The sequence below is a fragment of the Cavia porcellus genome, unplaced genomic scaffold (genome assembly GCF_034190915.1).
Source record: "Cavia porcellus strain 051 isolate PalLab524CR breed Dunkin Hartley unplaced genomic scaffold, mCavPor4.1 scaffold_7, whole genome shotgun sequence".
NCBI lineage: Eukaryota > Metazoa > Chordata > Mammalia > Rodentia > Caviidae > Cavia > Cavia porcellus.
Genome location: NW_026947490.1, coordinates 23,630,298 through 23,655,071, shown reverse-complemented (window position 1 = coordinate 23,655,071; position 24,774 = coordinate 23,630,298). Strand labels below are relative to the sequence as shown.

General features: G+C 48.5%; 1 protein-coding gene across 1 annotated transcript; it reads right to left on the bottom strand.

Moving 5' to 3' along the window:
* Nucleotides 1-89: 89 nt before the first annotated feature.
* On the bottom strand, nucleotides 90-24,694 carry Meiosin (meiosis initiator). Its single transcript, XM_063252915.1, has 14 exons — nucleotides 24,383-24,694; nucleotides 23,044-23,114; nucleotides 16,295-16,385; nucleotides 10,178-10,289; nucleotides 8,872-9,009; nucleotides 7,681-7,923; nucleotides 5,630-5,738; nucleotides 4,784-4,884; nucleotides 4,142-4,297; nucleotides 3,789-3,847; nucleotides 2,858-3,019; nucleotides 2,550-2,785; nucleotides 1,510-1,599; nucleotides 90-710 (listed from the first exon to the last, which is right to left on the bottom strand). Exons 2-14 carry the CDS (start codon nucleotides 23,112-23,114, stop codon nucleotides 542-544), a joined length of 1,737 nt encoding a protein of 578 aa, XP_063108985.1. The 5' UTR covers nucleotides 24,383-24,694; the 3' UTR covers nucleotides 90-541.
* Between the last annotated feature and the right edge of the window lie 80 nt (nucleotides 24,695-24,774).

Below are 24,774 nucleotides of genomic sequence, written 5' to 3'. Positions count from 1 at the left end.
GTCCCGTTTGCTGTGGCACCTTCTGGCCACTGCTTTCTGAGGGGACAGGGACCTGGGCACTGGGGCCCTGTGGGCAATGAGTTTTATTTCAGAGTGCAGGCCTAGGCTGGTTTGTGGGGCAAGGGTGCCCCCAATGAGGGTGCAGGGGTACAGTGAGAGCCTGCCCTTGTCTTGCCTGTGGTAACAAAGGTTCCACTTGCTTTATTTTGTTTAAAACAATAAATAGTCTAATTAGAACCGCGAAGGGGGAGTGAGGTGTGAACAAAGACCAGCAAGCTGGGGGGAAACCAGGGGCGGTGGGGAGCCCTCACCGTGAACTTCCCCTCCTGCAGTTCATCTGGGTTTCCTCCACCCACCCTGGGGCTCCTCTGCTTACTGCAGGGTGGGAAGGGCAGCGGCCTTACGCGTGCCAGGCAAAGCACAAATAAACACAACTCATCCTCAGTCCCTGGGGACTGGCTGGGGCCAACAACAATGGGCTGAGGCTGGGGACAGCCTCCCAGCTGCACTGGCTCCTGGTCTGGGGGCTGATGTGTGGCCCTCAGTCACGGGGAGGAGCCAGAGACTGGGCCTGGTCCTGGGAAGCCATCAGTTTCTCGGCCAGCAGCTGGTAGAAGGGCTTGGGGGTCTCCCACTCTTCATCCTCACTGTCAGAGCTGTCCTGCTTCACGATGCGGTTGTGTTGGCGGCTGAATCTGCGAGCCTTGATGCTGAGGGGTAAGAAGTCCAGACAGGACCCTTCCTCGCTTACCTGCCCACTCCAATCCTCTGCCCTCAGCAGCAACCAGGTCCTGACCCTAGTGGGCTAACCTGGGGCCCGAGAGTCCTGTCTTTTAAGACTCCTGGACTCAGCCATGCAGCCTTCGCCAGAGCCCACACCCCTGGGGTGAGGCTGGCGATTGTACCGTGTGTGTTTCAGGCACCAGTTTAGACACAGGCAGGCAGTGGCCTCTTGGAGTTGGACCATGAGTGTCAGGACCAGAGAGGGGCAGGAAGCTAAGCATCAGGAAAGGAAGACGGGGCTCTGAGAAGTTAAATCTATGTGGCTGAGAAGGCAAAAGAAATGGGGGGGAGGGTTGGCAGCACCCTGGCAAGCCTGAAGAGCAATACCTACTACCAAAAGACAAAAAACAGGGCAAAAGGTGCAAGTCCCCATGAAGCTGTTCTTCTTTCTTAGCTTTAAAGTGGCACCTCTCCACCTATGACACTCCCAAGTCAAAAGTTTGACAACAAGCTGGGTATGGTGGCACATGCCTGTAATCCCAGCACTCAGGAGGCTGAAGCAGGAGGATCACCACAAGTTCAAGGCTAGCCTGGGCTACATAGCAAAACCCTGTCTCAAAAAAAAAAAAAAAAAAAAGACACACCCTAAGTCGACACACCCTAAGTCGAGTAAACTTATAGCCTATTTCCAACACAGTGAGGCATAAGGATGTGAATATGGGGAGACAGGTAAGGGTCGGTGTGGCCCCTCAGCCCTCACTGTGCTGGCTGGGCAGGGGTTCTCACCAGTATGGCTTTCGCTCTTTCTGGGTCATCATCCGCCACAGTTGGGCCAGCTCCTTGGTGGCAGCAGTGGACGCAGTTCCAGGACAGGCTCTGGGACAAGGAGGAGGTGGGAAAGGAGGTCAGGGATGGCCTGTGGGGTACGCTGGTTTGGGAGGGGGCCAGTGATAGGACAAATCAAGTGTTCCTGTCCTTTTGCCCGATGGTTGGCAAGACCTCCAGGAGCAAGGGTCTCAGAAAGTACACTTTTTCTTTTGTCTTTTTGAGACAGGGTCTCACTATGCAATTCAGGTTGGTCTTGAGCTCACTTTGTAGCCCAGGCGGTCTTAAACTCACAACAATCCTCCTGCATCAGCCTCCCGAGTACTGGGATTATGGGCATGCACCACCACACCTGGCTAGAAAGTATGCTTTAAATGGTCGCTCTCATGGTGGCAGGGGAGTGCAGGGGCCCTGTAGCCACTGCTCACCCAACTGACCAGCACCTGGTCTTCCTGAGAAGGGACCAGCTGTGCTGTGCTGTGGTCTTCCCAACCCTTGGCTTTGGTCCTGCAGTGACTGGGTCAGAGTTGGGCTCCTAACCCATCAGAATTGATTTAGGAGCCTTTATTTGAAACTTTTAGAAATGCGAGCTGTCCTTCCCTAAAGGCTGCTGGAGTAGTAGAGGGAAACCTGGCCAGGCACTCCTGGGACCACTCTGCCGCCAACACAATGGGGAATAAAGCCAGCCCAGGAGAGAAGGACAGAGACCCCAGTGGCACTGTCCCAGCTTGCATCTGAAGGCAAGTACGCCTGCCTGACTCTGCTCTGGGCTATCTAGACCTATTCATTCCCTTTCCTTTCACAGCCAGGGTTCGGATTGGGCTGCCCGCCCATGGAGGAAGCCGCTGCTGGGGTAACAGGCCAGTGAGAGTGGTAGCTGCAGAAGGGTCTGTGGCTCCAGGAAGGGGCAAATGGCCTCACAGCAGTGGGGCCAGATGGTCTGAGGGTCCTGATGGTAAAGGTGAGGGCCCTGTGAGGGACCCCTGAAACTCCCTACCCACCGGATATAAGGCTTCCGGTTCATCCTGCAGAACATGATGAAGCCATTGACGCACTTCTTCTTCACCGGGGCCGGGCAGGGGGCTTTCTTGCTCTCCTTGGGCTTCACAGGGGCCTTGCTGGCCCGGTGGCCCTTCTTGCTCTTCCTGCCAGCGGCAGACAGGGTGGAGGCGCGCTGGGTGGGGCTCCACGTGTAGTCATCGTCCTCCTCATTGGAGGACTGGGAGCCCTGTGCATCCTGAGAGAGGCCGAGAGGTGAGCCAGGGCAGGAGGGGCTCATGAGGCCCCCGCAGGTGGCCAGCACTCTCACCTCCTGCTGGTCCACCAGGGAAGCTGTGTCAGCGTCAGAGCCAGGGCTGGACAGTGCCTTGCTGTTGTCACTCATGGAAAGGTAGCAATGGTCCAAGGAGACTGAGGACTGGCGCATGCTGTAGAAGTCAGGGGGGACCTGGGCGGCCCCAGCGGGGGCATCCTATGCCAAATGAAAGAAAGATGGGGGCATCTTCCCATGCACTGATTCTCCAGGGGATAACCTGACTGTTAGAAACCCTCACTCTTCTTATAGCTCTTGGGACATTGAAGCAAGTGTCTAAGTTCCCACAGGGAGCAGGGGGCTGGATGGGCCCGGTTGTGGCCTCCTGTCCCAGTGCAGGACCAGGACCTCCCTCAGTTCCCTCAGTTCCCTGTCGCTTGGCATCTGTGGTACTCTGGACAAGTCTTAACTGCCCTGAGCGTCTGTTTCACGTGTGAAACAGTGGTCACAATACAGGTCTTGTGGGCTGAGAAACATGTCCAGTAGCACCGGTGCTGACTGAGGGCATTGCTGATAGGGTGTTTTTGTTTCCACTGCCAATTCAGCTGCACGTGGAGGTGACACTGGAGGGAGCAGGGGCTGGAGCTGGAGCTGCCTCTCAGACCCTGGCTCCTGCAGTGTGAGGGGATGCATGGTCAGCCAGGCCGGGCAGGGGCAACCCTGGCTTTGGTCTTCATTTTGACTGAGGATTCATGGGGTCTCTTTCCTCATTTTAGGGTCTGCATCCATAAAATGAGGCCACGAGCACCCTGGTTTATGGAGCAGTAATACTGTCACGTGGGCCGTGGTGGCTGTGGTGAGTGTTCAAGGGGGACAGGGAATAGAGGGTGGTGACCAAGAGAGGACAAGGAGGAACATGGGCAGGAGTGGACAGAGAATGGCAGCTGAGGCCCAAAGCATGAGAGGGGTGTGGGTAGGTAGGGCCTACCTTCTCCTGGGGAGCTGCCAGCAAGGACTCAGGATCTAAGAGCACCTCTTCAAACAGACCTGCGGGGACCAGAGGGCTGCTGGAAAGGACAGCTTCAGGCTTCAGCCTACCTCACCCTGCCCTCCCTGCCAGTTGGACTCTTCCTCCCGGGCTTTCTGCTTTGGGGTCTCCCACTCCAAGTCCCCTCACAGGCCAGCTCCCTTGAAGCCCCTCCACCCCCTCTGATTCAGGCTCCTGAAATCTTGCCCTGGCCCCAGCCTGCGAGGTTCCTGGCATGGCCTGTGCAGGTCTGAGCACGTGGTCTCCATGACTTGTAAATGGATTAAGTGTGTGTCCTGGGCCGGGAGGCTCACCTTGGGTCAGAAACATGGTGTCATCCTCCAAGATCTGTTCTGGCAGCAGCCTGCTTGGGGAGCTGAAGAGGGAAGGGCTGAGTCCAAGGATCTCTTCCGGGTGGCCTGTCACACTCCAGGTAGGGACCTGGGGAGGTGGCAAGGCCAGCAGGCTCTCTGAAAAGGAAACATAGGATTCAGGAGTACGGTCAAAGATTGTCCTCTCCCCTGGGGAAGCAACTGGCAGACACAAGAAAAGTGACTGTCTCTGTCTCATGTGGAGTTCCAGAACTTCATTTCCTGGTAGAGGAATGAAGAGGTAGGATGCTTGGTGCTACGTCAGGGATAGCAAGAAAGAAAGAAAGAAAAGAAAAGAAAGAAAGAAAGAAAGAAATTATTATCACAATGTGTGCCAGATCCAACAGACAGACTGTAGCTACCTGCAGCTCTGTGGTGAGAAAGATTCTGAGGTAGTATCTGGGCTCAAGGAATAAAGGTGACAGCTGTTTAGCAAGTGTGTGACTGGCAGTGAGTGACAGCAGGTATGGTGTATTTTCTATGCCTGTGCTCAGCAGATCCCCACTTCTCCCTGCCATGGGAATCCTCAGAAAAAAGTTAAAGAAACCCAAAGCCTATGAGGAGGAGAGGCGGAGTTCCAGGCACCTTGGGAGCTGCCCTCTAAGGGACAGACAGGAAGCCAAGGGTCAGCATCTGGAGCGTCCTTGTCCACCTCCTGACTGGAATCATAGAAGACCATCTGCTGCCTGTAAGAAGCAGAATCAAGAGGCAGACAGAGAGGCCTGGCCCCCGGGGTGGCTAGGTGATCCCTTGGGGTATCTCGTGTAGCCAATGTGTATGGGCTTTGGGGAGTTTCCTCGGCTAAGGCTCCTGACCTCAAGGAGCTTCACATCTTGTGAAGGGAGAGGAATGCATAAGCAGTGGCTGGCGACGTGTTGGGGTGCCTGTGATGGAGGCTCCTGGGAGGACTAGGGGGCAGGCGCGGAGGGGTTGCAGTGAGCTCAACCTACAGGACAAATAGCTTCTCATGTGGACCAGGGGACAGGGCTGTGCAGGAAGAGGGACCAGGGCGAAAAGCTCACAGGGTCAAGGTACAGCTCTTGTGGGGACTCAGGAATGTTTCATGCTGCTAAGTGTAAGATCCGTGGGGTGAGGGTAGGAAAGAGGCTGACATAGTGAGGTGGGCCACGGACTCTCTCTTTCCATTAAGATCTGGACTCTATCCTGCGGGCACAAGGAAAGGTCGGCTCACAACTGACATGTCAAGGACTGTGGTCAGAAGTCACTCAGACAAGTGAGAAAAGGCTGGCAGGGGGATGCCAGAGGCAGAGGCCAGTGTGGAGGCTGCAGTCATGGTGCAGGAGATGGGTGGTCAGGCTTCCCTGTGTGTGCGCTGGCAAAGGACAGAAACTGGCCTCGTTCCTCAGGACCTGTAACCATGCCGGGCCACACACTTCAACCTTACCCACTGTGCCCTCAGGGTTCCCCTACCTGGGGTAGAACGCTGTCCCGTTGAGGAAATAGATCATTTCACCTGTGCTCTCATCCTTGAAGGCAAGGTCAGGCTCCTCATCCTGGGGACCATCTGCATAATAGTGGCCTGGGGGTAAATCGGGGTGACCACTCCTGTGTGTTGGGCCAGAGTCCAGGACTCTGGAAGCCACAGGGGACAGAGAGGTGCCAGGTTCTGCCATCCAGCTTTCTCCCATCCTAGCCAACTTCTCAGGCTGCAGGGGCTCTGTGTGAGGCTGGGGTACCCAGATCACACACACATTTCTTAAAGCCCACATCCTTATCAAGAGCTGTAATGATGATAAAATCTTTAAGTGGAATAAAGACAATGATAGCAAACAAATACCCAGCACTTACTTTGAGCAGCCCTGTTTCAAATACTTCCCATCCCATTCAATAGCACCTTGCTGTGTTACCAACTGTGTGGGAAAACTGAGGCATAGAGAGACCTGTGTAACTTGTCAAAGGTCACACAGATGGCAGAGACATCTGTGAAGCCCCTCCTGAGCCCCAGGGTGGGTTGGGTACCTCTGCTGGGGCCCCCAGCCTCCAGAGCAACCCCAAACTCTCTACAACTAACATCTCCAAACATGGGTGAGTCCTTCACTGCACTATGAACTTGGTCAGTTGATGTGTCATAAGCATCCTACACATGGGCTGGCCTAGGGGAGGTGCAAAACAGAATAGGAGCTAATGAACAAACAGAGAAGCCAGCTGCCCAAGTTGCTGAAGCCACCATGAAGCAGGACCTTGAAGTCATGCTCCCCTGCCCAGCTCTCCGCTAGACCCATCATTGCTCCTTTGGCAGCAGATCCAGTGACAAGAGGATCACAAGAGAAGGGCTGGCTGCTTCAAGTAAGCCTGATGAGGAGGTCCTGGCCCTTATTTCCTGTTCTAAACCTGAAGCTAACACAAAGGTGATTTTTTTTTTCTGTACTGAGAACCAAACTGTGTTGGAGACAACTCCAGTGACTCCTCTTGAATGCAAAACAATTACTCCACTTCTGATTATTTAGAGGCTGATTTCCTTATACTGATGTGTACAGAGCTGGCTATGGTATTTCCTTCTCTCTTCAGTTGGCTTTAAGCATTACAAATAAGGCTAGCCAGGTGCTGGTATGTAATTTCTAAGGCCAACGCACAGTCCTGTCTCCTCGCATAGTGTTCTCCATGTACAGGATATGAGCACAGCAATGTTAGAGCCAATAGCTCCGGGAATGTCAACTGGGTTTGAGCCTCAAAGTACAGAGGCTATGACTCTCCAGGGCACAAGAGTTTGCATTCAGAAATCAAAGGACAACATCCCAAAACAATTCAGTTGCTAAATTAATTAGATTATGCAAATTGAGCCTTCTGCATATCCTTATCTCTGCATTTTGCAGAGATGCCTTTCTCCTACCTGGCCAGCCAGCTCACGTTACTCACGGAATTCCTAATTCCTGCCATCCTCACTGTCACTCATCCCACAGCTACCCTCCTTCTTTACAAGATAATAAATTCTAGGAGAGGCCTAGGATCAGGCCTTTGTCCCTTTGTCCTCACAGGGATTGGATTTAGGACTCCTTGGCTGCCCTTAACTAGGAATATGTCTTGGTGTCTTTACTCTCTCCGTGGGTTGCACTGGAGGTGGTAGATTAAAATCAACTTGCTGGGACTCCAATAACATCTCAGTAGGATTACAAATATAACTTTTTGGATTGTGAGGAAAATTTTAAAAAAATTATAATCTCAGATGACTAAACTCAATATTTGGGATTATAATACTCAGGACCTCATGCTTGCCAGGCAGGCTCTCTGCCACTCTGCCTAAATCCCTGGTCCACATGAGGGTGACCTTGGTCTTGTCCTTCCCTTTTACCCATGGCAGAGCCTAACAAGAAATAGGGGGATGGGATCATACTCTGTGAAGTAAAAAGTAGTGTCTGCCCTGTGCCCTGCTGTACCCCCAGCTACTAGGACTGGGTTACAGCAGGTGCCTGGAAAACAGCGCCAAGAGAAAGACTAAATTCATTGTGAAGAAAGAGACCAACTTGTGATGTCATCAAAGTCGATGTCATTGGCCATATCCAACAGCGTCAGCTGGGCTCCTGCTTCTTCATCTCCGTTTTCTTCTTGCACTGAGGGCAGCACAGCCTCACAGGCATCAGGGCATCTGGGAGGGGTGGTGGTCCATCCCATGTTTTCTTCTTCCTGTTCTGAGGGTGTCACCAGCTTCTGAGATGTGGTGTCCAGATCCAGAGAGCGGCGAGACCTTTGGGACCAGGTCTGGAGTTCTGACAGAGCAGAGAGACAGGTGTCAGGTGTGTCTCCGGTGGGGTCTCCTGTGCTCTGTACAGACATTGTTTCTAAGCTTTGTCTGAGTCAGGTGTGTGGTGAGGAAGGCTGAGGCAGGAGGATCATTACAAGTTCAAAGCCAGCCTGAATACATAGCAAGACCCTGTCTCAAAAAAAAAAAAAAAAAAAAAGCTTTCTCTGGCCTGGTCACTTCCCACCCTTCTGGGCATGCCCAGATCCTCAAGGAGAGGTCATTTACTCCAACCTCTGTCCACACACCAGTGACACCTGATGTGCTGGGTGTGAGGCACAGACAGGAATTCTTTTTTTTGTCTTTTTTTGAGACAGGGTCTCGCTATGCAGTTCAGGCTGACCTTGAGCTCACTTTGTAGCCCAGGCTGGTCTCGAACTTGCAAGATCCTCCCACCTCAGCCTCCCAAGTGCTGGGATTACAGGCGTGAGCCACCACACCTGGCTAGACAGGAATTTTTCAAAAATCACTCCAGCGGGGGTTGAAAGTCAATAATCAGGTCCCATTTCTCGGATGGGAAGCTAAGGCTACATAGGGGAAGTACCTGGCAATGCTGGAGTAGGATGGAGAACTCCCCAGCTGGGTCTTTCTACCACCATATGCTCCTGCTGTGCTGGCCCAGGAATGAGGCCTGGGCACATGACAGCAACCACTCCTGGGGCCTTCCCAGTGCATGTTGGGAGCACTGCTTTGGCAGAGCACGTGCAGTCTTCTTTACACTCTGAGACCAGCCTGGAGTGGGTATGGCATTTCCCAGTGAAGAGCCAGCAGCTCAAAGGGGAACGGCCCAGCCCAGGCCCCAGCACTCCTACGAGCGGGAGCTAGGGATGGACCCCAGGGTGACGGCATCCCTAGGGAAGGAGCCCTGCTCCCATTTCAGTCCTGTTTCTGCTCGGCCTCTCCTGAAAGCCTGTACCTGGTGCTGCTCGGGTCAGCTTCTTCTTCCGGGGTTTCTGACGGGCCCCCCAAACGTGGGAGTTCTGAGAGCATGGAGAGCTGGAGGGGGTGAAGTGTCTCCGACTGGCCTGGTCTGAGGCTGGATTCCAGCCCGGTGCTGGTGGGATGGAATAGACAGATCAGAGCCCCCAACCTCAGCCGCCCTCATTTATCCCATTTCCTGCCTGTCAGAGCACCATAGCCGCCAGCTGGGGTGACTTCCAGGCTGACTGCTCCTCAGGGCGACTGTACAAATGTGGAATCTGATGTGATGGAGAGAAATCGGACCTGCCAATGGTCTGCCAATGGTCGCACAGCCAAGAGGCAGAATACACTGTGAAAGCCCAGGGGTCCCCAGAGTGACCATGGGCCTTGGCAGAGAGGATGAGTGGGTCCTTTCCCTGCCGGACACTTGGCCCTCTTCTCTGTTCCAGACCTGGTCCCCTTTCCAACCTCCTCAACCCAGTGCGGGTGCCACCCCCAGCCCTGGGGCCTGCTAAGACTCTCCTGCAAATGTACCCACTTCCGTTCACATTCTCAGCTGTGGTGCCAGCTTAGGCCTCACTGTCATTTGTCTAGAGACACTCCTAGAAGGATTTTCTCATCTCAACTCCAGTTTCTCCTTTAATAACCAATCCTCTACACTAGATGTCAGGGACCTTGTTCTACAACTTGTTCCATCCCCTGCACCACTTAAAAATACATACAGGGAAAATAAATAAAAAATATATACAGGACTGGAGATATAGTTCAGTGGCATGAGCATTTGCCTAGCAAGCACAAGGTCTTGAGTTCAATTCTCAGTACAAAAGCAAAACAAAACAATATATACACAGTAAGTATAGAGGGCCTTGCGTAATTCTCATGTTCTTCATCCTTCTCACAGTTGTGTGTCATAAGGCCTTCGGCACTCCATCCTTGCCACCCTAGTCCTGCCAAACCCCTCCAGCCTCATCTCTTGCCATTCAGCTTGCGTATTTTATGCTCCAGTGACAGTGCTCGGTTCCCCCCAGGTCCCCTCTGCTTGTATTCAGGGCTGGGCATCCCCGACACACGCATCTGGCTGCTCTTGCTTCTATTATTCCTTTGATCTGCCTAGGGGCCTCCCTTTTCCAGGTGTCCTTGACGCACCTCCCCCAAAGCTCCCACAGCATCCTGCATGTACTTCTGAAGTTTCCCATCTGACAGGCTGTGCATTCCAGGGACAGAGAGGACAGCTGGCCTCATCTAAGCCACTGGGAGTTAGCCCTTAACAGACAGCAGGAGATGCTGGCTGAAATGCTTACCCCCAAGTCCGCCTTCCTCATCACTGAGGTAGGATTTGAGTAGGGCCTTGACCACATCGATGGCCCTCTGCAGGTACTGGATGTAGTGCAGGACGTGCAGCAGGATCTCCTTCTGCTCCAAAAGAAAGATGGGTGAGCACAGGGCCAGGGTGCAGGACTGGGCTTGCCCACTCCCTGCTGTAGGGAGAGCTGCTCCTGTTGCTTGGTTCTGAAGTACTGGGAATTGAATCCAGAGTGTTGAGCTACATCCACAGCCCTCTTTATTTATTTATTTTTGAGACAGGATTTCACCAGGTTGCCCAGGCTGGCCTTACACTTATGATGCTCCTGCTTCATTCTCCTGAGCAGCTGGGATTACAGGTGTGCCCACTACACCCAGTGCTAGTCTTCTCTTAAGCCCCACTGTGCCCCAGTGAGGTACAGGGTACAGCTGAGGAAACAGGCTTAGTGCACTTCAGGGATGTGGAGGGTGAATCCAGGTTAGCCTGCCTCCTGGTCTGGTTTTTGGGGACACACTGCTCAGCTTCTAGCCACTGGCCCTTTGCTCATGCTGTATTTCCTGTTCCCTCCTCCTCTCCCCACAAGTTCCCTCCCACTCACTGCCTCTTCCTCTTCTTAGTCTCAGCCCTCACCATGCGGCCTCCCTGCCCTGCCCTTTCCCACCTAGACAAGGCCAGCAGCCCCTCCTCAGCGCTCTTGTCACACCTTGTCCTATCTTCAAGGCACTTGCCTCATTGCTTTGTAATAGTCTCTTTTTTTAATTTTTGCTACTGGGAATTGGCTCATGATTTGCATTTGCCAGGTGGGCACTGTGCTACTGAGCTAGATCCCCAGCCCTAAAAATCTCTTGATGTGTTGTTCTCTCCACTGACTACACACTAGGTGATGGTGAGCCTGTGGCTGAGTTCTGTGTGCTAAACACACAGCATGGAGAGGTTGCTCCACCAGGGACTGCTGAAGGAGTGATGTCCCCACAGCACCCAGTGGGAGCCTCCTGTCCAGGGGATGGCATCTCCAACACCAACCACAGAGGACCTTCTGACACTGGAAACGCCAAGCTACCAAAAAATACTGCTCATTGCAGGCCGGGCACGTTGCTGTGACCTAGACATGCTTCGCCTGCCTTCATAGACTCCACAGTGGTCTCACAAATCACTCAAAACTATCATTAGCCATAAGCATTATGAATAAAAGTGTACAACAAGGAACTCCAGAATTAGGCCTCTCCGAAGAAGCGGCATTTAAACTGAGGCCCACGAGTGAAAGGGATTAGCTAGGCGAAAAGTGAGGTAAAGCAAGCCAGGACACAGGGTCTTACGAGGGGACTTATGTAAAACTTCTGTAAAATACAGTGCAGACAAATGGTCACTGATATGACTGAGCATGAGCTTAGAAGGGAGCTGTAATCTTACTACATGATCTAGGAGAGACATGTGACAGGCAAAAGAACGCATGTTCTGAAGGACCTGGATCCTCTCTGCCACTGATGACTGTGCATCAGGAACAGGTCATCTCCATGACTTTACCAGGCCTTGGTTTTCTCATCTGTACAATGGGAATGAGGATATTCATTTATGTTTAGAGGATTACTGCTAGGACTAAGCAAATGATAGTGTGGAACTACCTAGTAGAGTTCATCTCGTATACTACTTATCTAATGAGTGCTTAGTTGAAGGCAGGCATTGCAGTGCACATCTTTAATCACAGCATTGCGAAGCTGAGGCAAAAGGGTTGCAAGTTCAAACTCAGGCTGGGCAAGTCAGTAAGACCCTCGTTTTGTTGTTGTTGTTTGTTTTTTGATACTGGGAATTCAACTCATGACCTTGCGCTTGTCAGGCAGGTGCTTATGCCACTGAGCTAAATCTCCAGCCCCAAGATGTTTTAAAATAAAAAATAAAAATAGGCTGAGTGGGGATTTAGCTCAGTGTCATAAGCGCCTGCCTGGCAAGGTCATGCGTTCGTTCCCTGGCACCAGAAAAAAAAAAGTCCTGAGGAGTGTGAAGGCCCAGGGTTCAATGCTCTACACTGGGAAAAAAGTGTAGTCAGTCTTTGAATGAAATTGCTTTTATCAGGTTCTCAAGGGATTACATAAGGAAAACTATAACTAGAGTACATCTTACTGTAGAGAGAACGGCTGTCATCAGGAAATCAAATAGTGACAAATGATGGTAAGGCTATGGGGGAAAAGGAACTCTTTTGCATTATTGGTGAGGAAGTAAACTAGAAAAACCACTATGAAGATCAGTATGGAGATTCCTCACAAAACTAAAACTAGAAATTCCGTTCGACCCAGCTATTCCTCTTTTAGGAATCTTCCCAAAAGACTTAAAGTCGTCGTATTACACTGATACCTGCATAGCCATGTTTATAGCAGCACAACTCATAATAGTTAAATCTTGGAAATGGCTAACAGAGGCATGGATAAGGAACACGTGGCATTTATACATGGTGGAGTACTATTCTGCCATAAAGGATAAACCTAAGGCATTTGTAAGTTAAAGGATGCACCTCAAGACCATAATGTTAAGTGAAAGAAATCAGATACACAAGTTTAAATATTGCATGGTTTCCTTTGTATGTGAAGCCCAAAATTTAATAAAGAACAAAATAAGTAGAGGACAGGAAGCAGAGAGGTCTTTTTCAAATGGGAAGGGGAATGAGAGCCAGAGGAGAGGGAAGGAAAGGCAAAGGGGATTGAAAAAAAAGAATCAAAGAAAAACAGGGAAATGGAGATTTCTCAGAAGGGAAGGGGAAAAAAAGAGTCAGGAGTTGGAAAGAACAGGGAGGGATGGGAGGGGAGGGTACCAAAAAGAACTAAGGTGTGTTAAGCACATATGCAAACTCCATACGCTAAATGTGATCATTATGTACTGCAAACATGTAGTAATAAAGAAATTAAATTAAAAAAAGAAAAAATAGTTGGATGTGGTGGTGCATGCCTGTAATTCCAGCACTTGGGAGGCTGAGACAGGAGGATTTCTGGGAGTTCAAGGCCAGCCTGAACTACATGAGACCCTGTCTCAAAAAAGAAAGAAAGAAAGAAGAAAGAAAGAAAGAAAGAAAGAAAGAAAAAAAAAAGAAAAAACAGAACTAGAACATGAATTTTTTCAAGGGCAGACTCTGTCTTTTTGAGCTTGGTATTTCCTATACCGGGCTTGACATGGCTGGCATGCACTAAGGTGAGTTCTTCGTAACTGTGAAGCAGCATGTAAATGCTACCTATTATGACCAGACTAAAGGTTTTATGCAGAAGGCAACTGGCATCATCCCTGATTTCAGGACAGAGGCTCAGTCCTTGACACTCTGGGAAGATCAGTTAGCAGCTACACCTAAGGCTCAAATCTCAAAGACCTTCTGAAGGTAAAACAGACCTTACAGCCATCTGAACACAGGGAATTCATTCAGTCATTCAACAGACATCTATTGCGTACTGAGTAACAGAGTCACCAAAGGGCTCAGGTCTTTGGTATGAGACACCAATAGCTCCCTCGTTTTCTCACTTCTTTCCATTGCCTGGTGCTGTGTCTCTGGGCAGCATGACCCCTCTGCACTGCAGTTTCCTTAAACCAAAAATCACCCTACTTGTACATCTCTCACAAGCCTAGCGGGAGATTAAACAAGAAATTGTGTGTAAGATGGTTAGTATTCATGTTCTGACACAGGAGCCCTCCATAAATTAGGAGCAATGCTTATTGCTATCGGTTTTAGGCTGGGCCCTGTGGGTGCTGAGAATGGAGATATGGCAGATTTCTCCATCTAAAGTAAATGAGCCTGCCTTGCAAGCAGGCAGTCGTGAGTTCGATCCTGGTACCAATAAAAAAAAAAGTTGAGAAAAGAAAGAAAAGGGGCTGGGGATTTAGCTCAGCAGCATAAGCACCTGCTTGCAAGTAGGTGGTTGTGAGTTCGATACCCGGTACTGATTTAAAAAAAGTTAAAAAAAAATAAATGAGAAGCCAGGCACTGTGCCACAGTGCCTGTAATCCTAGCTACTTGGGAGGCTGAGGCAGGAGGATTGCTGTGAGTTCAAGGTCAGACTGAACTACATAGCAAAACTGTCTCAAAATGATAATACCAAAAAACCCCTCAAAAACCAAAAAACACCATCAAAACAAACAAAACAAACAAAAAATGTCCTTCTGGTCACACTGGACCCACCCAGATACTTCAGAGGAATGACTTCATCTCAAGATCCTTAACTCACCAACATGTGCAGAGTCCCCTTTGCTATATAAGGCAACATATTTATAGGTGCTGGGAACTAATATGTAGACATCTTTGGAATTGAGATGTGGACTATTTGAGGAGTTTTCCCTCTGTCCTCAAATATTTGCATATTTAGTGTACATACAACCTGTGATTGGCACTTGGGAAGCTAAAAATGGTAAGGGCATAGTCCCCTGCCTTTGAGAAATGGCAGTCAAGGCTAGGGTCAGGCAACATTTTATAACAGACCTGATGCCACATCACATACCACAGTTCTTAGGAAGTGCCCCAGGTTTCACTTTTCTTTTTTATATTTTATTTTTCCTGCTTTTGTACTTAAGACTGAATCCAGGGCCTACTGAGCTATATCTCCAACCCTTTAAAATTCTTTTTAAATTTTTTCCAGCCCTTTTTAATTTTTAATTTTATTTTTACTTTTCTGAAACAGGGTCTTGCTGGGTAGTTTTTTTGTTTTGTTTTGTTTTGATACTGGGGATCAAACACTACCCTGCGCTTGCCAGGCAGGCGTTTATGCCATTGAGCTAAATCCCTGGCCCTTGCTATGTAGTTCTGACCAGCTTTGAACTCACTATGTAATCAAGACTGGGCTCAAACTCGAAGTGATCCTCCTGTCTCAGTTCCCTGAGTGCTGGAATTATAGCTGTGTGCCACCATGCAAAGCACAAGAGTCTTTATAAGAGGGAGGAGGGTCAAAGGTAGAGAGGGCGGTGTGACAACAGAAGAGGAGACAAGAGAAATATCAAGATGCTGGGTTGCTTGCTTTGAATGGGTCATCAGGAGCCAAGGAATGTAGTGGAGACAACTAAACCTGCTGCTACCTTGACTGCAGCCTCTAGCGAGCCTGATTTGGGACATCTAACCTCCAGAACTATACAAGAATACATCTGTGTATTTAAGCCATGGAGTTTGTAGTGATTTGTTACAGCATGCCTAGGAAATTCACCCAAGCACCTGCTGTAGTGAGGTGTTTAGGAGGAAGACTCTACATGACATGGTGGTTGATGGAATGTGGTGGCCAGGGAAAAGGCCATCTTAGGGTCAGGCACAGCTCCCCAGACACCCACTCCTCTGCGCTTCTCTAAATCAGGTCACACATTCCAGCGGGGACCAGATATCCGTGTGTTTGAATTCTCATCTTCTGGATAGATTTGAAATTCCCAGAGATAGATTGGGTCTCAGATTTCTTTGCCTCCTTTGTGACAATCAGAACAGATTCTGCCCTCCAACAATCTGCCCACAAAGGGCCCATGAAAGAATGAGGAAAAGAATTGAATGAGAAGAAATACAGCAAGAAATCATCCACTAAGCCTTCAAGACCTGAGCCTCGCAGTAAGTTGCTCCCACTGGGAGCAAGTGGTTAGCTTGGCACTGCACGTGCTTACTGAGAACCCTACCAGGACACCGGAGAAACCTCATCTATCCCTTCCTCGGAGATGAAACCCCTCAGTCCCAAAGTAGGGACTTCAGGAGGGAGCCAACACTTGTTCAGGGCATGCTATGTGCTAGGCCTGCCAGAGTTATCACGTCATTTTGGCCTCACAGTATCTCTGAGGAGGAGGAATTATTTTTCCTTATTTTATTGTCAAGAATCCCGAGGCTTGGAGAGAGATTGGAGTAGCCTGAGGAAACTGGCCAGAGATCCACAGCTATGAAGCCAGAGGGCACAAACCTGGGGCTGTTTGACTTCTGTTCTTCCCTCCCAGTTCCCCTGGCCTCTTTTGTGTAAAAGAATCCCCAGGCTTCTAGTCATGGGCCTCAGCTTCCCACAGGTTTCCACTTAGAGCAGGGCCATGCCTTTCCCAGGCTGTTCGGAAAGGTTCTGGCCAGCTTCCTGCTCAGTGCTGCCTGAAGACCCGGCTCACTGCGCTGCTGCCTCTCCTCCCATCCCCGCACCTTGGTGAGCTTCTTGGAACCAGTCTTCAGGGTCACAGGTATCAGCAGAGCCAGCTCCTGTAGTTGGGTGGTGTGGTTTTTCTTCTGATTCCTGTTTTGGGATAAGAGCTGGGTATAGTTACAATAACCAGAACTTAGTCTGGGATCTGACCCCTAAATCTGTTTTAGTGTTCCCCATCTCAAGGTCGCCCCCCACCCCCACTCCATGATATGTAATACAGAGTCCTAGGCTTCGTCTGGACTCCTCATTTTCCCTTAACTCCTGGACCTGTTGGTCACCAAATCTGGCCCATTCCTCTTCCCATCATTTCTTCCCACCCCCACACCTCCCTTTAGTGCATATGGATGCCCACACACCTTCCACCTGGCCTCCTCCATCCATCCTCTCTAGAAGAGGCAGCATAAGCTTCCTGAAACAGGAGTCTGACCGAGTCACGCTTGCTTCACACCCCTCAAGGTCGGTCCATTGCTAAGTATCACCTTTTTTTGTTTTTTAAGGTTGGGTCTCACTGCATAGTCCAGACTGGCCCTGGACTCACTATGTAATCCGGACTGGTTTCCTGCTGCACCACCACACCCAGCAAATATCAAGCTAAAATTATTAACATGGCTTCTAACATCCTTTCTCTTCCTAGCCTGGCCTAGATAACCACTCTGGCTTCATCCCTTTTTTGGTTCACTGGAATCAGCTGACCCTCATCTCACAGGAAGGGGTAGGGGCTACTCTAGATTACCAGGTCCTGGGTTCCCACACATATGTCTCTGATCCCTGCACCAGGCTGTCATCTGGTGGCGGGGGAGGGGGGCACTTCTATATCCCTAGCACACAGAACAAGGTCTGGTACATTTGAGGAACTCACTGTGTTTTTGCTAAGTGAAAGAGTGAATAAGGGTACAGAAGAAGTTGCCTCCTGAGCAGTTGCAGAAGTTCCAGGACCTAACCCCTGAACTCGAAATCTGTAATACTCCCAGGTATGCACACCTCCACCCTCTGCCCCGACAGATGGCAACATGAAGATGCTGAGCCCTGCCATAAAGAGCACAGCACTGGCACTGCTTATTTGAACACCTCTGTCATCACCTATGCCCGTGCCACCTTCCCTCAGGACCCACTTCAGTCACTTTCTCCTTGCCTCTCAATGTCCACTTGCAGTCACTTGCAGTATGGTCAAACCAAAACTACTCTCTTGATGGTGGATATGTGTGTAGCTGCACTAATGATCCTGACTGCCAGGCCCTGCGCAGGTCACTCTGGTAGCACTGCCCTTGAAGGGCTATGGGGGTAGTGTAGGAGGCACATTTATTATCCTAACCAAACTTCAGATTCCTGAGAGACTCTGTTACAGGGTCAAGTGTTAGCTCAGCAGCACAAGTGCCTGCCTGGCAAGCGTGAGGTTGTGAGTTTGATCCCTGGTACCCCCCCCCAAATCTGTTACAGTTTGTATCTAGATGTCCCTCAAGGCCAGCTTGAACTACAGAGTGAGGCCCTGTCTCAAAAACACAAGCAAAAAAATAATTGCTAGGCATGGTAACACAGTCCTATAATGCCAGAACTTGGGAGGCTGAGGCAGAAGGATTGCTGCAAAATTTGAGGCCAGCCTAGACTACATAGTGAGTTCAAAGGCCAGCCTGAACAACCTGGGAGAGACCTTGTCTCAAAACCAAGCAACCAAACCAGATATGGGTGCACACCTATAATTCCAGCACTCAGGAGGCTGAGGCAGGAGAGTTCCTGAGAGTTCCAGGCCAGCCTGGGCTACACAGTGAGTTCAAGTACACCCTGAACTACATATCAAGACCCTGTGTCAAAACCAACTCCTCCCAAAATCAATCAGTCAATCAATCAATCAATCAATCAATCAATAAGTCAATCTAAATGACTCTCAAGAGCCTCATAGATTCATATGTGGAGCTTTTGGAAGAGGACTGAATTTTGGAGGATGTGGCTGATTGTTAAAAGGTGGGGTCTGGTTGGAAGACGCAGGTTCCTGCTGGTGTGACTTGGAAGGGTTTACCCCCAGTCCTGCTCTTGACTTTGCTCTGCTTCCTGAGTGCCATGGCATAAGCAGCTTTCCTTGTCCCAGCCCCTTCCACTGTGCCTTCCTGCCTTGGAGCCAGCCAAGTATGGACAGAAATCTCCACAAACTATGAGTCAAAATAAACCTCTCTTCCTTTAAATTGTGGGTGCTGGGTATTGTGCCTCAGTGACTAAGGCAGATCCCTAACCCTAACCCATTTATTCAGCAATTACTGCCAGGAAGTATAGCAGGCAACAAGGATAAAGTATGAAGAACAGGGGCTGGGATTTAGCTCAGTGGCACAAGTGCCTGCCTGGCAAGTGCGAAGTCATAAATTCAATTCCCCATATCAAAACAAAGACAAAAACAAAAAAAACAATTTAGGAAGAACAAATACAGCCCCTTACTGGGCTGACAGTACAGTTGGGGATAATCTTTGATAAACTGTCACACTCTGGTTCTATGACTAGAACCAGAACAAGTAATATAATTTGGGGGTATTACAAACGAAAATGTGGGCTCTTTTACTCAGAATTAAGAATTTCAGCAGGGGGGCTGGGGATTTAGCTCAGCAGCATAAGCGCCTGCCGTGCAAGCGGGCAGTCCTGAGTTTGATCCCCAGTACCGATAAAAAGGAAAAAGACCAAAAAAAAAAAAAAAAAAAGAATTTCAGCAGGACATGTTTGGTATATGACTGCAATACCAGCACTCAGGAGGACTGCTATGAGTTCGAGACCAGCCTGGGCTACAAAATGAGTTCAAGGCCAGCCTGAACTGTATAGCAGGACCTTGCCTCAAAAATATAAATAAATAAATAAATAAATAAATAAAAAGGGTCCATGAGTTCAATTCCCAGTACCGACAAAATAAATAAATGAATAAATACAGTAAATAAGGGCTTAGAATGTATCGCAATGATAAAAACCCTGGATTAAATCCCTAGTACTAGAGAGACAGACAGAGAAAGAGAGAGACGGAGATAGAGACAGAGACAGAGAAACAGAGAGAAGGGTATGATGTGGTGGCACATTGCTGTAATCTTAGCACTGAGGAGGCTGAAGCAAGAGGATCCCCAAGAGTTCAAGTTCAGCCTGGGCTACATAGTGAGTTCAAGCCCAGACTATATAGTCAGACTGTCTCAAAACCACTGCCTCCCAAATAAAGATCAACTGGACTTGATCCCAAGTACTGGGGGGGAAAAAAAAGCAAGACAGATGAGAACAAAACATTAGCTCAGTCATCAGGCCCTTCTAGGCACAGAGCCCAGTGTGACAGCACATGTTACACACCCACCAAGTTGGCCCTGAGGAGGATAAAGGAGAGGCATTTCTTGGTGTAATGGCAGTGTGTAACGATGGGCTTTTAGTATCTGTGCTGCAAAAGTGAGCATGACATCGAGCTTTGACCTGATAAATGAGGGGCTCAAAGAGAGGGCTTTGATCTAATTGGTGAGGGCTTTCCCAAGGAAGTAAACTTGGCCAGACCTGTTCTGAAGGTAAAGAGGGAAAGAAAACATTCCAGAGAGAGGGAACACGTGCAAAGACCCCAAAGCATGAAGAAGCGCAGAGAATTTTTAAAAAAGCTGGAGTTCCTGGAGCACACAGGGCAAGACGTCCTGGGGGCAGACCAGGCGGGAGGAGGCTGGGAATCAGAGGCCCACAGCACAGAGGAATTTTGCTTTTATCCTAAGACCAAAAAGGAGCCCTTCAGGGATCTACGGAGGGGATGTCATCCTTAGTTCATCGTCTCAAAATCTTGATGAACACAGGAGTCTACACGTATTAGTAACTGAACAAAGGAATGAGAGTAAAATAATCACCAAATGGTCTCTAGATTACCTCTAGAGTGTGGAATTACAAGCATATGCCACCATGCCTGGCTTTTTGCCTTGATTGTTGCATGGCTGATTTCTTCTTTATTATTCAAGCATTTAATTTAAATCTAACCTCCTTTGAGAGGCATTTCATAACCACTCAATCTAAATAAGCACATTCTTTATTACATTCCTGTTATTTATCAGCATCTGATGTTACTTTTACTTATTATAAATTCAAGAGAACAGGAATTTTGTGTTTCTGCTGTATTTCATGCTGCTTTATCTATTAGTTACAGTAAGCTCAGTGCCTAAGGTCTGTGACACTTTAGGGTTTTGTGAAAATGTTTTTCTTTTAAAGTAGAACAAAAATTGATACAAAAATCTGTTATATTTGTTTTGCTATCAATCCTGTTGTACTGTGGGGGGATTAATATTTTTGTGTGTGTGGTACTTGGGATCAAACTCTCAACCTCATGTTTGCTGGGCAAGAGCTTATGCCACTGAGCTAAATCCCTAGCCCAATTTTTTTTTTTTTAGTACCTAGACTCGAACTTACAGCCTCGCACTTGCCAGGCAGGTGCTGTGCCAGTAAGCTATAGCCCCAGCCCAGTTTGTTGTTTTTTGAGACGGGTTCTTGCTAAGTAGTTCAGACCAGCCTTGAATGCACTATGAAACCCAGGCTAGCCTGCAACTTGCAGTGATCTTTCTCTGTCAGTCTCTGGAGTGCTGGGATGTGCCACTACTCCTGACTACAGTAATGTTTTTTCTTAACAGAGGGACTGAAGGAGAAAAGATTATTTAGGTCCCACAAGTCATAATGTACCCTTGTTGTATTGTTAGCTCCTAGAAGGCCTGGCAGATACTCAATAAAAGATTGTTAAAGTAATGATGCTGCTTCTGTCTTATGACAGCTTCTCAGCCTTTTGAGCCTCTAATTCCTGATTTTCCTCTTATCTGAGGTAATCAGCGTAAACACAACCTAGTTTACTGTAGTTTATAGGAACTAGAAGTCTAACAAAAGTCATTTCATACTTCTCATTATTAGAAACAGGAAAAAACCAAACCAACCAAGTGCACTGGGGAATGTCTATAAACCCAGCTACTTAGGCTGAGGCAGGAGGGCTGCAAGTTGGAGGTCAGCCTGGGCAACTTAACCAGACTCTGTCTTAAAATATATTTAAAAGCTGGGGATGGTGTGCTTGTTTAATGCATGTATAATGCCCTAGGCTCAATCTTCCAAAAAAGAACTGAATCCCACCACCAAATTTGCTTTCACAGGCACAAGAATTTAAGAAAAGTTAGCCTGACATGGTAAATGCATACTTGTAATCCTAGAACTTTGGGAGGCTGAGACAGGAGGACTGAAATTTCAACCCTGTCATGGCAATTTAGCAAATGTAAGTCCTTGTAGAGTGCAGGGTTTACAGGTGTGCGGCACCACGTCTGGCCAACATCCAGTTTTTGAACCAGATAAACTAGGATTCAAATTCTAGCTTTGCCACTTGTAGTGTGACTTTGGGAAAGCCTTTCCATCTCTGAGTCCATTTTTTTTTTTCTTATTCATTTCTGGAATGATTTGGAGGTTAAGAAAAGTTAAATAATGGGGTGTAGTATTACATAGGATGAGATAACTATGGTTGATAATGGTACTTGAGCAACATCCAATCTCTCCTTTTTTCTTTTCTTTCTTTTTGGTCGCAGGGATCAAACTCACTGCCTCACGCTTGCCAAGCAGGCACTTATGCTGCTGAGCTAATCTGTCCTTTATTGTAATATTATTTTGGTTCTTCTTCAGGCAACTACTTCCCCTCCACTCTGGTGCCTCTGTTTAAACCCCACCTTGCCCTTCCCACAGGGGGCAGAAAACTAAGGTCCGCTCCGCCCCCTCAGAGGAGTCACAGTGATTGGCTCAGGGGCGTGGCCAATCAGAGTCACTCAATGTTGGCGTTGTCATGCTGACTGGATATAGAATGAAAGTACAAGAAAGCCAACATACACAACAGCAAAACCATGGCAGATTCCTGGCACTATTACTTAATTCCCCGAACCGACCAAGTGTGATACTCCTAAATTTTTTGTTTAATGATCCCACAAAAACACCATTAGTGCTTAAGCTAGTTTTCTCTGAATTGTAACTAAGAACCTTTATTAATACTATAAGGATCTCACTTCTAGAAGGAGGAAAAAGAGATCAAATTGTTGGTGAGGTCTGGCATTCCAGGAGGAATTGGCAGCAAAGTTAGGCAGTCTTCATTTTCTTCGTGGTACTCCTTCTGAGCACCTAAGTAGAAAGCCTGAACAAAGGAGATGCTTAATTTTGGAGTTAATAAATCAGTGAAGATGATTGGATAGGGGAGAGCATAGGAATAAAATAAACTCTATTTTTCCTTTATGTAGATTTTGGATAAAGGGAGAAATGATCCAACCGTCAACCTGTGGAAATTCCCTCTATAAGACTGCATGCATGGAGTGCTGAGTGTCATCCCAGTACACACAAACATACAAAAACCCTAACATTTGGTAAGTGCTGGATGGATATATGAATGCGTGCATGACTTAAGAAGGGCATTTAAGAAATTCAGAATGGGAGCTTGTGATAGCTCAATGATAGAGGGCTTTCCGACAAGCATGTACAAGACCCTGGGTTTAATCTCCAGCACTGAAAAAAAAAATCTGAGAATGTTAAAGCCTATAAGGACTTTAGAAGTGATCTTTGTCAGTTATCTCAGAGCTCTCTCAGCCGGGGAATGGCAGGAATATTCTCTCACTTCCTTATGATGTTGTATGGATTAATAGATATTATACAATCAAAGGGCTTATCAAAGAGTCTGGAAAACAGTTAATACTCAGGAAACATTATATTATTATTTATCCAGAGTGGTTAGAACTTTAAGGGCTATGAAGGAAGTCATTACCTGTCACCAGGACCTAGGGAACTGGCTGTGGGCTGTTCAAGGGAACACAAGTGTCCACTGGAACCCAACATCTGCAAAAAGGAAAAAGAACTATTAGCAACCTTTGGAATTCCAGAAGGACTGAGGGACATGATGGGCACCCTTCACACCTCCCCTACTGTTTCTTTGAGCACCCAGAGTTCCCCAAATAGAACCCCCATTCATTACCATGACAGCCTCAGAAACCTAAATTAAAACTATAAGACTAAACTGAATCTCAAATTGTAAGTTTGGACTCTTAAATCATGATCCAGACCTAAAACTAAGACCAGTGAATTCTCAAACATTGACTTCAGAATTTAGACCTCAACTGTGAGATGTCATATTCTGAAATACACAATAGGAGCCTGAAAACTGTGACTTGGGTCGCTAGACTGTGATATTAACACTAAAAAAGTATGACTTTCAAGTCCCAAAGTGACAACCTCGAACCCAATACAAACTCAAAACTCCAGTATCTTAAACCCCCAAAATGTCAATTTCTAATCAACAGAACCTTAATTTTTTTTGTCTTTTTCATTTTTATCGGTACTGGGGATCAAACTCACGACCCCCTGGCTTGCAAGGCAGGTGCTTATGCCGCTGAGCTAAATCCCCAGCCCCTAGAACCTTAATTCTAATATGAAAATTGGAGCCCGAAAACCTTAACCCTGAAAACCTAAAGTAAAAAATCCAGACCCTGCAAAACCTCAGTCCCTAAAATTTACCTCAGATGCTAAAATAAAGACCTCTAGACCCCAACACCCTCAAATTGTGACCTCAACCCTAAAAGTGAGTTCTCCCAAATGAATCTGAAACTCCAGACCCTAAAATTGAAATCCCTATCAATGTAGGGATTCCTGACTTTAAAATTTTCTTTTTAGCTCCTAATCTCATATTTCCACACTCTGCTGAGATTTGAAGCCTGAGGTCTACATAGAGGTTACAATCCTCCCAAAGCAGACGCCAACAGCCCTCCTCCCCTACGATACTCCAGAACTCAAAACTAAGACTTCCAGCTACCCAAGTTAGGGTGGAGGGCTTTCAGCAGGAAAGCGTCCAGTCACACAGCCATGATCTTCACATTCATTTGGCTCAGACAGAAATCCAGTCTCACAAGAGCGGAGGTTCCCGTCGCTACCCTGGCCCTGCGGCGCCCTGCCCTAAGCGCGGGCCATGTCTGTCCCCAGCCCCGCACCCCCTCTCACCCCAAAGCGCCACTCTGGGAACCCGGGCCCCCATTCGAACCATCTACAGCAAAGTGCTCCCCGTCCCTCCCTACCCCCCACGCGCCCCATTCCCTTTGGCCTCCAGCACCCGCCTCAGGACGTGCTGCAAAAATGGCGTGAGGCCCTCCTGATTTCTGCCAACCCCAAAAATGGGAGTCAGAAGCGACAGTGTCCCTCGCTGGTCTCAGAAAGGCACGCGCGAGCCGGGGCCGTCAGGTTCCCAAGCTCCTAGTGAGATGGCAGTTCCGAGAGTGCGAGGATGTGGCGCAAGGCTCCCACACGAGGACTGAGGAGTAGAACCACAATGCTCTCCCGAGGCCACGCCCCTCCCAGTTCCCGCCAAGGTGAGACTGGAAAGCGTTGGAATGGCAGAAGCCAGAGGCTCTGCGCACGCGCACCCGCAGCACGGCCCTGTGCTGCAGGGCTGGAGCTGTGCTTCGCGCCTCCTAAAGAGCCCATTGGTACTGTGCGCCCAAGTGTCAAC